General features: G+C 34.8%; 1 protein-coding gene across 2 annotated transcripts; it reads right to left on the bottom strand.

Annotated features, from left to right (window-relative positions):
- Positions 1-6,036: 6,036 nt before the first annotated feature.
- On the bottom strand, positions 6,037-14,407 carry LOC126825061 (F-box only protein 30). 2 transcript variants are annotated; one of them, XM_050554495.2, is made up of 4 exons: positions 14,197-14,406; positions 11,037-12,624; positions 8,401-8,597; positions 6,037-6,481 (listed from the first exon to the last, which is right to left on the bottom strand). In XM_050554495.2, the coding sequence occupies exons 2-4, from the start codon at positions 12,621-12,623 to the stop codon at positions 6,478-6,480; spliced, it is 1,788 nt and encodes a 595-aa protein (XP_050410452.1). In that variant the 5' UTR covers position 12,624; positions 14,197-14,406; the 3' UTR covers positions 6,037-6,477. The 2 variants fall into 2 exon arrangements, with proteins under 2 accessions (XP_050410452.1, XP_050410451.1); XM_050554494.2 differs by lacking the exon at positions 6,037-6,481 and having other exon boundaries at positions 8,280-8,597; positions 14,197-14,407.
- Between the last annotated feature and the right edge of the window lie 489 nt (positions 14,408-14,896).

The raw sequence follows: 14,896 nt of genomic DNA, 5'->3' as shown, positions 1-14,896 counted from the left end.
TAAATGTATTTAATAATAAAAATATCCATCTGTCTACCGGTAATATTGCACACCTTCAGAGAGGTGACTGTGTAATTTATTAACTAAGTACAAATAAATATTGACATTTTGTTATGAGACTTAATGTTAGAAGCAGTATATAGTATTAGTTATGCAGTCTAGTTCACACATTCCAGAATAACGAAAATTTAACATAATATCCACAAGTCTATTTTTTATCCTGTGCCAAGTGGTCCCTCACGATTTCATTTCCCATTTCCGAAGCATATTATAAACCGAAGCATATTATAAACCGTTCAAGATATCTTTCTGAAACTTTGTACACACATCAACCTATTATAGTAGTTGTGCCTTTTGCTATTTAGGAATTCTGGGATTTATATTTTTTGTGTTTCCATGGAAACAAATTTGACTTAGTTTTTGGTGTACATTTTGTTTCCGGAGCATATCTCATAAACCATTCAAGATATCTTCATGAAACTTTGTACAAACATAACCTATTATAGTAGTAGTGCCTTTTGGTAATTTAGAATTTCTGGGATTTAATAGTTTTTGTGTTTCCATGGAAACAAATTGGACTTAGTTTTTAGTGTTCAATTTTGTTTCTGGAACATATCTCATAAACCATTCATGAAACTTTGTACGAACATCAACCTATTAAGTAGTTGTGCCTTTTGCTAATTTGGAATTTCTCGAATTAAATCATTTTTGTGTTTCCATGGAAACAAAATTCTCTGTTGAATGATTTTTTAATTTTTCTACACATTTGAATTTGTTTTTGGTATATAATTATTATTCTAGAGCATACCTCAGAAACTATTCAAGATACCTTTAAAACACTTTTACATTCATCAAGCTATTATTTTATTTTCTGATGACCGTCCTTCCGTCCCGATTTTATTTCCGGAGTTTTTATCCTTTCAAGAAGTCTTTTTGAAACTTTGTACAAACATCAAACTATTTTAGTATTTTATTTTCTGATGTATAAGCTTATTGTTTAACATATGGCAGCTGATTCAGGTAGGCAAGTAGCGACTGTGCCTTGCCGAGCTACTGTGATCAGAGTATGGATCTTCTGACTAGTCCCATTGATATTCCAAGAAGTTGTTTTCCCTTATGCCTTCCAAACAAGTGCAAGGGTGCGGGATGGTGATGTCTAGTCATTTTGTTTAGATTTCAGATTTATTAACATGACAAGACCATAACCAAATCTCGATGCCATCAGAGGGGTCCAAATTTCATTAGATTTGAATCTGATCTGCCATTCGAAGGATGTTGATGATTAACCATAAAATGGATAATCAAGACTTTGTTTATTATCCTAACAATGACAATCGAGGCTACAGTGTTATTAAAATGAGTATTTCTCGGTTCAGAGTGAAGTAATTTGACTGAAATTTTCAGCATATTCCCGTTACATTATCTATTTTTTTAACTATTATAGTGAGAACTGTCAGCTCTTTATGTAATATTCCATAATGCCGCTTTAACTTATTTTTACCACTTACTTCTCTGAAAGTTAGAATATGCAAACTATGTGAAGAGTACAGCTTGATATTTCAAGTATGGTATCTCATTTGGATGAATATTTGAAATTTTCTTTTTTCTGGGATTTTGAATTACACTACTTAGTTAATATTTTTCATGATAAAGGCAAGGAAATGATAATTGTATAGTACTATAATCTCAGGGGAAAATATATTATTCCACAATACCCACAAAATGTTATGTACCTTTTCTTTATCCCTCTGTACCTTTTTTTATTGGCACAAATGGAATAATATATACCCCCTGTATATAAGAGAACATATCAAAGATGGATCTTTATTAATAAATAAAATGTCATGAGAAACTGGAAAAAAAAAAGACAATTTTGCATAACAAATATCACACTTCACACAGAATTACATGCTATAATTGAAGCTACTATATCATGTAATGTCATACCATGCAAACCTTTTTTTTTTTTATTTTTAGACCAAAGCAATTTGATTTTCAACTCTACAGGAATCTGATGATTATGTCTATGTGTATTTTGCAATACATTTGTAATATAAATATTTGGAGCTGAGAGTGTTTGAAAATTGCAACTAACTAAGCACATTCTTTAATGCCCACATTTCAGTGTGGGAGTATTATTTCGTCACCCTGTCCATCCACAATTGGGGCTTGCGAACGTGATAGAGACTGCAGTTTTTGACAGATTCTTTTCAAATTGGGTTGGAAGCATAGGGGTCATGAGAGGACAAAGCCTATTGATATTAAACTCTCTGCGACTGTCAGTATCAGAGTCAACACCTTTGCTAAAATATCAAATTTGGTCAACATCAAAGTTATCCTTTCAAATAAGCTGCTGTGTGGGGTATTTCCATGCTTTGCAAAAAAAAAATTCGCCAAATTCAAGAAATAAAACTTTTAAAGTTATTCCCAAAGTTTAAAATCAAATTGGTGTGGCCTTAAAATTCAATATAAGAAAAACTGATCCATTCTAAATGTAAAAATAACACAAAAAAATCATCACAGTAGTCAACTTTAGATCATCACAAACATGGTTTAGTGACATGAAACAGAACTAGCAGAGATTTTGGTGACCAACAGAAAAGATGTGAGCACCAGGTGTTACAAGCATCCCTCCATTCACTCAATAAAACAGATTTATCCTTGTAATAAGACAACTTAACAAACATAGGATTGAAATAATGTTGTTTTGGGCACAAAACCTTTTACATGTATCTGTAAAAGAGAAATCAAGAAACAGTCACTACTTTTTGTACTCTGTATTTAGTGCAAAGTTCTTGGGGTTTTTTTAAAAGGACTTATGCCCAAAACATATTATGTTTAAGTTTGTACTTACATGTTATGTACATGTTACATGTCACAACCAATTTAAAGGAGTTTAGCACCAATTCAAAATAAACCGAAGTACTAGTAGCCATAGCACATTAATAATCAACATATCTTACTTGATACTCAAATGTATTAAATTAAGTCCAAATAAACAGGACTTGTGTGGGTATTATCCATTTTCATATGTTTGAATCATTTTTTTGATAATAAATTTCTCTTTGTATGGGTAACATAAGCTCTATTATCCAGACATTTGAACTTTTGAACATTTATTTGAAAATACCGGGTGACACAAAAAAAGCATTCATCACCTAAACTTGGTCAACGAAGACGGGTCGTCAGGGACCTCCAGTGGTTCCAGCAGGATGGTGCCACCCCCCACACCTCAAACGAATCATTGGCATGGCTACAGCAGCGTTTCCCTGACCGACTGATCAGCTGCAGGTGTGACCCGGAGTGGTCGCCGCATTCACCGGACTTGAACGCCCCAGGACAGGGTGTATGGCAACAGCCCCCAGACTATCCCTGATCTGAAGGCAGCAATCACAGCAGCAATAAAAGCGATCCCAAGGGAAGAATGTGGGACGGTCATCGAGAACTTTGCCCGCCGGATCCAAATGTGCTTGCAGCACCGGGGAGCTCATTGAGAGCACATTTTTTGAGCACCAGTTAAACAAAGAGTTTTTGTGGTACAGACTTGAAACTTTGGAGATGTCTGCTACATAGACTTAACCTAATGTAGCTGAATTTTTGTGTTAATCTAAATAAAATTTTGGAAGTTATTCGATTTTTATTGATGAACGTTTTTTTTTGTGTCACCCTGTAAATAATTTTTTTTTTCATAATGTTTGAAAGTGTTCACAGTGTATTGTACTATATACATGTATAGTTAGGTCCATAGACTGTAAATATTACTGGAAATGTATTATTAATCCTGAACACAATAGTGTAAAATTTCTAAATCTTTAAACCTGGAAATGTCCCTTTATGATAGACCACATACTGTTTTTGAAGCTCTTTCCAATAAATAATTTTTGATTATTATTAAAGATAACAATCTGATTAAAATACAGATTTATATTTCGTTTTGTTTTTTTATACTTTCGATGGCCTCTACTACATGAAGATCTGACTGGTTGTAGTAGAAGATCGTGTCAGGAGTAATATGAGTGTTTTTTTAAGCAATCAATGTGGATGTTTCTAGTGGAATACCCACAGTTCCGTGCACAGTACGCTAAGAACTCGTCGTAACATACTGTTTCATTGGCTGATCTGTCATATCAACCAGATCCTAGTGTAGTAAAGACAAGAAAATCGAAATTGTAAACTATAAAAAACAAAACAGGATCTGTGTTTCAATCAGATTGATAAAGATACCTTCCCACGTACAAACCAGGTGATTTGATGATATATTTGGACTAAACGCATATTCAAACTAATTAATCTATCTAAAATTTGCTTCAGATCCCTCTCAAAACATTGTATTCGCAAGGAAAAACCCCAAGCTATAAAAAATCTATTAAAAGCAGTCAGGTGTGTGACTTGGCTGTTGTGGTACCTAGCAACGGGTGCGAAGCCAGAGGAGAATCATTGCATATAAAAGAAGATGTTGTCTTTCATTGCTGTCCATTTACATGTATGTATTATAAATATCGAAGCCCAAGTAAATTATCCCCTGCCCACGTCTTTTTCCATGGCTTTTATCTCAGAAACTGTTGTAGGTTTCAGTCTCTCACTGTTTCCATCTACATGTGCAACCTTTGACGGCACTTGAGCAGACAGCCCTTAATCATCAGGCTGCCAATTAGTGACACTCTCTCATTTTGTGCAGTGCATGCTCCATGGATGTTTTTCAGGGAATCTGGTATTTTTTCTAGTAAGATTGGGTGTCTCTACATTCCATATATACCAAAATTGCCATACTTCTATTGGAAATAACCACCCGATAAATACTTTTGTGGGAAAGTATCTTTAATAGTCTGGAGGCTCAGCGCGGGGGGGGGGGGGGGGGGGGGGGGGGGGGGGGGGGGGGTCCATCAAATGGGCACAAAACCAGACCCAACTTTTCTAGAGTAAAATTTGGCGTAGAATACGATGCCGAGTGGTAATCAGTCCGCCGTTGGGGCGTTTTCGAGATATTCGGGGGCAAAGGTTAAATGGGTTCATTTGTATCATGAAAATAAGCTGAAAATGATCGAAAGTAATCACACTTTCAATAAAAATGTAAACTTGCTAAATTAACCTTTGATCTTTGTGACCCCAGAGGTCAAAAGGTCACATTTTCCGTTTCAGCACTAGAGAGATTTAAAGTAATAAATATAAAAACAAAAGCGAAACCTGTTGTAATTAATAATAGGAACATTTAAAATTTATCTTTAGGTCGTCTTAGCACCAAACTTTTACTTTGGAACGTCGAAAATGATCTTGCATAACAGAACCAAAACGCTTCGGAGCCTGTTCAAAAAATACGTAAAAACTGTTAAATCAAAATCTCTCCGAATTAGTTTTACAACGAATGCTATACATAATGATACTAGTTGTCTGAAAAAAAACAATAAAATAGTTCCATGGCTGGACTCCAGCCTGCAGGCCGCGTCACAAAGCCTGTCAAAATTATCCCCGCTAACATTTACCAATACGACATATATATCCTGTGAACTACTATGTACAATGCAATCGGCGGTTTTACCTGCGTCCATGTTCCGGCGAAATTCATAAAAACTCATAAAAAGTTTGCAAACTTTTAATCTCGTCGCCAGATGCGTGTTTTCCCGTCACAGATTAACGTTGGTTTTCCAAGACTGGGATTCTCGGAAATCCACACGGCCTGCACGCCGCAGTCAAACACTGAAACTATTCAATTGTTTTTTCAGATAACTAGTATCATTATGTATAACAATCGATGTAAAATTAAATCGGTGAGATTTCGATTCTGTTATGCAAGATCATTTTCGACGTTCCAAAGTAAAAGTTCGGTGCTAAGACCACCTAAAGATCAATTTGAAATGTTCCTATTATTAATTAGAACAGGTTTCGCTTTAATTTTTATATTTTACGTTGACATTTTATTGCTTTAAATCTTCCTAGTACAAAAACAGTAAATTTCACCTTTTGACCTTCAGGGTCACTAAGACTAAAGGTGAATTTAGCAAGTTTACATTTTTATTGAAAGTGTGATTACTTTCGATCATGACTGCGCATTCACTTTCAGAGCAAATGAACTCATTTGACCCCGAATATCTCAAAAACGCCCCAACGGCGGACTGATTACCACTCGGCATCGTATCCTACGCAAAATTTTACTCTAGAAAAGTTGGGTCTGGTGTTGTGCCCATTTGAGGGACCCCCCCCCAGCGCTGAGCCTCCGGTCTATAAGTTAAATCTTGACACTATGTTCATGATGAATACAATAAATATTACATGTACATGATCTATATTAGTCCTCTATGATTGTATACCAGATATAAATAATAGATACATGTATGTATTGATGGAGATCTTATCTTATAGCATTCATTAATTTCAAACAATCCACAATTCAGGTTAACTGTTGGTAGTAGGGGGATGATTCATTCTAACAATACTACTACATGTGTAGCTATCATTCTAACAAGCAGCAAGCCACACCAATCAGCTGCAATGAAAAAATAATTGATATGTCAAAAGTAACACATGTACATTAATTTGCAGTATTTAAAGATGCATTATGTAAGATTTTAATAAAGAGCTGGTAGTTTTTGCTATAATAGTTTATTATTAGATACTGAGAAATGAATAAATTGAAAATTTCATTCAAATTATGAACATAATGACCTAATTTCAATTGACAGCCCTGTTATAAGTGTTTGAAGTTTTGAAAAGAAAGTATGACAGTAACCAAAGTCTTGATTATCCATTTTATCATTAAATTATTAAATGACAAAGGTGTTCTAATCAATTCAATATCTAAGCCAACCGATGACCTAGAGAGCTGATTATGGACTTGTCATGAGAATAAATGTCTAAATTTTAATTATATAACATTTAAATTTGAAAATAGAGTAAAGACCACTGCAATAGGCAGATTTAGGTCCTACATAATGCATCTTTAAGAAACCCAAAACATTGCAATGCTGGAAATGAATAAACTCCAACTAGCAGTTTTATTAAGAGAAACAAAACATCACTGTAGATGTCTATTCCAGTGTCACAAAGAAACAATAATTTCAATGCACAACACTGATTTTTACAATGTTGACATAATTTTGGTGTAACAGTCTTTTTTTTTTTTTTTTTCGTGTTTCAATCTCAAAAACTCTGATGAGCTGACCTGTAGAGTGTTTACAGCAATGCTGAATCAACAAAATGACAGACACGGATGATAACATAATGTAAACATTAAATGTGGTGGTAGAAACATTTTTTTGGTACATGAATTGAGGCTTGAAGCCAGAAACTTTTGAGAACTGGCAACGATAAAGAAATGCAAGCTAAATATGGTTTTTAAAAAATAAATGTGTATTACGGGGATTTTAAGGATAAGACTCTATGCATGGCTACGCATAAATTTCTCCACATATAAACCCTCTGTATTTTATATCCATCATCATTTTCTTTTTAATATACAGAACCCCCACCCCCCCAACACAATGTCGCTTTGATTAAAATAGTAACTGTGTTCCATATTATGTTTTTGTGTTTATTACTATGTCAATTGCTATATACTGCTCAAAGAAGATCAAAAAGAATATCAGAAACATGATCTAATCAAATTTAGTACCAGTAACTGAACTGGAAATACACATGACACAGTGCTATGGAATACAATTACTTGTTATTACTGAATGAGGTTTTGATTCAGCTTTTCTAGTCTTTATCAAGCAATGATAAACATAAATCATGATGTGACATTACGTGTATATACATGCAAAAACAATACTTTTATCATTTACTTGATACAATGCCTAGTTGAAACATCACTCAGCAATCTATACTAATATTTGTGACTGTCGTTTGTCTGTCTGTCTGTTTGTTTGTCTGTCTGTTCGGGGTTGGCCCACACTAGGTCTGCCCCGAGTCTGAAATTTGGGGTATAGGGGTAGCTCGGACCGGGGAGTAACATAGACCAGGTGGCGTTAGTCTACCACCTCCGGTTTCGGAGTTATGACCCCCGAGCGAAGCCGGGCATTCTGCTAGTAAACAATAATTGAATTCCATAGAACTGTGTACTGTGTATGGCCTGATCAGCTTTGTGGTCATTATGTAATAAAAGGAAGGCATGCTGACAAATTGTTTTAAAATATTCTAGCCAATTCCACTACATGTATGTATATTTTCATGGCCCATATACTAATGATCGGTCAGCCTGTGGACAATTTGTTGGGAGATCTTTGTCATGACTACAGGACCAAAATTATTAATATTTGTAAAGGTTAAAGAAGAATAAATAGGTATAAATTAAATGACTATATTATTGCTGCAGTAATCTATCACAAAGTAATAAGTTACATGCATTAGGAAAGTTGTTGTTGATATTGAAGGTTAGTTAGGGCTTGAAGTTGAACTGAAACTGACTCTCTTAATCTGGTGAATAAAAGCTGCTCCAGTTTTTTATCCATTGGTACATAGTTATGAGGAAGAATAGAGAATTTCTCATTCCATTTTAATTTATCTTTGTTGTACTGACAGGTTTTCAGATGGTCACTAACAGTTGGATGATCTGTGAATTCCCAGGAATCGATTGGTGTAAATGCAGTAGAAAAACTCCAGCTCTGTAATAATACAAGTGTACAAAATGGCTATATATTTTATGCCCATAAATACATGTATGATAGAGGATCCAGTTTATTTTTTCTGAAGTTTTAAATAAAATTACAAATAATTAACCCACTACTTGAACAAATAATTATTAAAAAATGATGTGTAAAACATTGAATCCACTTGAAACACTCACAAAGAATGGGCCCAAATTCGCCAGGGACCCATATTTGTCTGTGGCCCAAATTCAACAGGGATCCAATTTGCCCTTGGGCCAAATTCACTCAGGGCACAAATTTGATGGCCTAAAACAGTCATGCCGGTTAATTTGATACCACGTATGTAGTGGTGGAGTGCCGCGACGAAGTGTGATTCACCCAGGTCCCAAATTCGATGGCCCAAAAATATTCATGGGTCATGCTTGTTAAAGGACAATATTGGTGTCAGTCATTATCACATATGTGATAGAACTAATTAAACACGTTCCAAATATAATTGTAACACAGAGATCATTGCTACGATAGCTGATTAATACAGGTTTCCTGAATCGGAAGTGACGGAACGCCAAAGGAAAACACGAGGCATCCCTCTATATAACTGACTGAAGTGACGAGTGATAACAGGGCCCTGTTTCTCAAAATCTTAACTAAAGATAAAATCCAAATTTTAGTAGATACTTCAATTTTGATTGGCTAAGCACTAACATCAATCTAATATTATCCAATCAAATTACTAAAATTTGGATTTTATCTTAGTTAAAATTTCGTGAAATAGGCCCCAGAGATACATGGGTGAATTTCTGCTCACTAATAATTCCTTCCAAGACCAAGACCAAAAGTTGTTGTGTGAGACTGTGAGAGGATATCTGACAATTCATAAAAAGAATTGACTGCCACTAGATAAAAGAGAACACGAAAGAAAAACAGAAAAAGTCCATGCATTACCATGTTTTTATAAGGTATAGAATGAATATAAACAAGGGAATTTCTATTTTTCTCGTGTTCTCTTATCTAATGACATTCAATTACTTTATTGAATTGTGAGGTATCCTCTTACAGTCCCATATAACAACTTTTGGTCTTCGAAGGAATTATTAGTGAGCAGAAATCCGGCTGTGTATCTGTTATCACTCGTCACATCAGTCACTTATATAGAGGCATGACTCGTGTTTTCCTTTGGCGTTCGTCACTTCTGATTCAGGAAACCTGTATTACCGGTACTCAGCTATCGTAGCAATGATCTCTGTGTTAAAATTATATTTGGAATGTGTTTAACCAGCTCTATCACATATGTGATAATGACTGGCACCAATATTGTCCTTTAAGTAGATAGCACACAGACATCTTTGATTTTATTTATATAGATTCTAAAGAAAGCAGAAAGAAGGGAAGATGTTAGCTTTTGTTGCATACATGTACATGTATATTAGCCATGTAAAGCAGAATATGTGACAATGTATAACAGTGAAATAATTTGTAAGGTGTATCATACATGTACATGTACCACAATTTGATGATGTCATTTCTGAAAAATGTGTGCTCAATAATCAATTCCATTTACTCCCCGTGTATTCAAAATAATTCCCAGTTGATTGTTTTATAAAGATTAGATATAAAATAAAACTAAAATTAGATATAAAACTAACAATAACATTTGACACCAATTTTGGAAATAATTTCATTTTTTAACCTCTCTGCCCAGGGACTTTAAGTAGTTAAAGATGGGTTCCCGTGTACAAACTGGGTGATTTAATGGTATATATGGACTAAAAACATATTCAAACTAATTAATTTGTCATAATTATGCTTCAAATCCTTCTCAAACATTGTAATTGCGAAGGAATGCCCTGCTATTAAAATTCGATCAAACCAGGTCATGTTTACGTCACGTCTTGGATGTCAGAGGAGAATTCATTGCATACATTAGACGATGTTGTCTTTAATCGCTTACTATTTATTACAAATATTGAATCCTAATTGAATTCTCGGATTATCCACTACCCGCGTCTTTTTCCGTCATTTTTATCTCAGAAAGTGTTGTACGTCTAACTCTTCATAGTGTTTATCAACTTGTACATCAAGCGCTCAATGTTCGCGTGTGACCTTTGACGTCACGCGTGCAGAAATTCTAAATCGTCGGGCTGTTGATTAGGGGAACCCTTACATTTTTGTCATGTATACACTCCATGAGTGTTTTTTGGGGAATCCAGTATTTTTCTAGTAAGATTGGATATCTCTATTTTCCATATATACCAAAATTGCCATACTTTTATTGGAAATAACCACCCGATAAATACTTTTCTGGGAACCCATCTTTAAGCAGTGTATTAGAATATTTTATGAAATATGCGTACACAGAATGCAACTAGAACACAATACTTTACTAACTCTAACGCGCATGTACAATACATGTTACATGTACATGTATACACACAAATCATTACAGTAACTTACATTATTTTTCACTTTCCATGTCACTTTTTCATCTTCTCCATTTTGCTTTCTTTTTTTCTCCCAAAGTTGAACAACAATACCTCGTTCATCAAGTAAACTACAGCACACATCTCGTAATAAACAACACGTTAATGATAAATTACATATACTAAAACTATCTAATCCACGAGCTATATGTTGTAGTATCTCAAATGGCAGGTTTAACAACGTTGAATATTCATGATCTTCAGGACATAACTCTGGATCAAAGTGAATTTCCACAGCTGAATTCCAACTAAGACCAGTGTTAATTCTTGGTGTATGTCTGAACGTTGACATAGAATTCACTGATTTCTTCAAATCATCCCCTTTATCCCCGGATCTTGACCTTGATCTACTACATGCACCAGTTTGTGACCTTTGATCTTGATTACGTGCATTGCACAGATAGGGATCAACACTACCAGGATCTTTGTAACGTAACCCAAAACTTTCCAACAAAGCACTATGGACAATGTAAGCGTTATCAGATTTAGGTCGAAGCTTGCGAAAGGTATATGTGCATCCCAAATAAGCCAATGGGCATCTATGTTCTAACATGCCATTTAAACCTGATTGTATGTCATTGTGGACATTTTTTGTATGAGAGGAAAATTCATCTCGACGGAAGTATTGAGCACATAAAAACGTGTACATCGAACTAGGTTTTGATTTATATTTACTGATGCATTCAATAGTTAAATCAACACCAAGAATGTCATGGAGTTCAACGTTACGATGTTCAATGTTATTTATTATAGAGTTATCCTCCTTGACACCGGAATCACTGGGATGAAATTCTACCGATGCTGATCGACTTCGATCTGATGAATCGCTCTCTGATATATGAATGTCAACATGCTTTCTCACATCTGCATCTGCTGCATTAGGATTATTGGTCACAAGATCTAAAGTAACAGTTAACGGATTAGTGGTCTGTTTTGCGACTTGATATAATTTGTTACAGATACTTCGTTGTAGACCTGGGGGCATCCGTCCCAGTTTCCATGGAGCGTCATCATCATCAGAAACACCATATGAAGTATCTTCAGATGGGAAATCATCTGATTCTATTGAACAGCATCTATGAATTGGTGCAGCCGGGTATTTGCGAGTTAAATTATTTCTTAATATATTCTGGGTTCTAGACGGAGCCTTAAAGGATTCTATTAACATTCTTTGATCTCGAAGGGCAAGTGCGACATCTAACTGGCCGCATTGTACTGGGTATGTGTTGCTGGGTATTGCCATTTTGAAACCTTTCTCTTGAGAGTGCAGCGGCCATCTGTTCCATTCTAGAGGGCAGCATAAAACACTGGCGGGACAGACTTCAAGATGGGTGCCAAGTTTGGATCTTGCCATAGTTGTTCTACAGCCATACTCCTTATTAATGCAAGCTACTCGTTCTTCCAAACACAATAAATTATGTTCATTCTGTTTACATTGATGATAGCGTGCACCACATCCATTATTACAGTCCACCATTTGACAACTATCAAAGCCATTTGGTGTCCATGTACAGTATAATCTTAAACAGTTACGACAATGTTCATGTTCACTAACATCCATTCTGAAAACATAATATTAAAAGGTTAGAATTAGTGGTTAAATTAATATTATAGGCCTAGTATACATGTAGGCGTAATGGACTACATGGATTTCATTTTTGGGGGCCCAGGTTCAGGTGACTGAATATCCACTGATCTAGCCAAATCCACTAAATAGGTGACTTTCAGTTCTTTCAAAAACTATGAAAATTGATAATTAGTGAGATTCTTGAGAATATAGACTAGAATATTACTCTTGTAGATTTCTGTTTGAATTTGACCTTATCTTTTAAAAGTGCAATGATTGTCCAAATTTCTGTTACTGTCCTGTCCGATTTTAAAACCAAATATTTATTAGTCTTTAGAGATTACATGACATTGTAGACTGATGATGTTTCGGACTCAGACAGGTGACATTGCAGACTTAAACAGGTGACATTTCGGACTTGGGTAGTTGACGTTTCGGACTCAGAGAAAAGTCTTTTCGTAAAATATTAGAAATGGCAACGATCAAAGCAGGTTTATTAAAGCTGATTAATGGGGCATTACGGGAGATTAGATAAAGAATTGACAGTTCTCGCTATAATAGTTAAAAAGCAGATAAATAGAATATGATGGAAACTTCAGTCAAATTGCTCAACTCTGAACCAAGATATTGGCGTTCGAATTTTAGGCTAGCCTCGATCATCATTACTAAAGTCGGTAGGATAAGAAACAAAGTCTCGATTATCCAGTTTTACGTTTGATCATCCTTCACAAAATGTATTCCAATCTGATAAATATCGCAGGCTAGTGATGGCATCGAGAGTTGATTATGGTCTGGATAAATTAATTAATGCCTAATTAATAATTTAGATAACATTTCAGACCTAAAGAAAGACCTGCAATAGGCAGATTTAGCTCTTGCTTTAACCGATAATCCCAATGTTATTGTAGTATGTGCCAAGAAATGTTACAGTCCTTTGGCAGATGTAGAAAAATGTGAGTTGTCGATCATCGTAAATGATTGCAATTATTCAGTTCCACGTAAAAGACATTCAGGCTTTCACAATTATAAAAACATTGGCTTTGATTGGTCAATCATGCTCGTTAAATATATGATTAAAGCAAAACAACAAAGTATTACTAAATATACACAAATTTTCAACAATGTTTTATTTATTCATCATTTATTATTGTCGAAACTGAGTCCGAAACCTTGTTATTATAAAGTCCAAACAGTCGTTAAGTAAGTCTGAAAAGTCGTCAGACTATGACCGAACCAGCGTTAACTTTATAATTATGTGGAGTCCCAAAGGTCTCGGTGACTGAAACGTCATGCTACCTCTTTAGAGACCCTCGGTGCGGTTAGTTGAAGCCTACAGCCTATAAAGAAGACTAAATGTAGATCTCTAAATATTGATGGTGATACCGTCTATAATAACCTATAATAATGGCTATAAATAAATTGGGCTGCGTACATTGTATTAATTAATATAGCCTTAATCATATGTAGCTCGTCATATAAGTTACTCCCCTATTTAGTATTACATTGTTATAAATATAATATAGACTTACGAACAAAGAAAAGTAGTATATTAGTTATAACATTATACCTTTGTCTTAATACAAATTCGCGCTGAATCTCATCACAGGTAGGTCTACCAAATTTCAATCATTTTACGTTGCAGGAACCAGCTCCAATGTGACGTCAAAGTAAAAGTAACAAAGTTGTGTAATTCTAACCAGACTAAATCTATTTGTTAAGGCCAGCTCAATTTTCGTCAAGGTCGCTGAGATGTAAATAAAATTAAAGTTAGGGCACGTGATTGTTGGCGGAGATTGTAGGTTAGGGTAAGCATTAGGGCTAGGTCCAGGATTAGGGTTAGGGTTGGGATTAACGATAGCCATGTTTACATCTCGTGACTTTTGACCAAACTTGAAGTTGGCCTTATCAAATAGATCCAACCTTCTATTTCTAAACGGGAATAGTGAACTGATGCACCACAGTCATATTTTGTAAACAATTCAAATTGTCACGTAAATGAATATCGATAATAGCTGAAGATATCACAAATAAAGTAAAAAGATACAAAGGCCGATTTTATTACAAAACAATAATAATTGATCTCATATAGCGTAATACAAAAGCTATCATTAAAAATATGCGGCGCATCACGTCAAATATAAACAAAGTGTTGAATTTTATTTCTTGCTCCATTATTTAATTAATATATAAAATGTCTTAATTCACATTCACTTGATCGAAATATATCATTTGATGGGTGGTTTGGATTATTTTATTTCATGATCTAA

This window comes from Patella vulgata, chromosome 6, assembly GCF_932274485.2.
Source record: "Patella vulgata chromosome 6, xgPatVulg1.2, whole genome shotgun sequence".
Lineage (NCBI taxonomy): Eukaryota > Metazoa > Mollusca > Gastropoda > Patellidae > Patella > Patella vulgata.
Note: the sequence above shows the minus strand (reverse complement) of the source record. Positions and strands in the feature narration are given on the sequence as shown.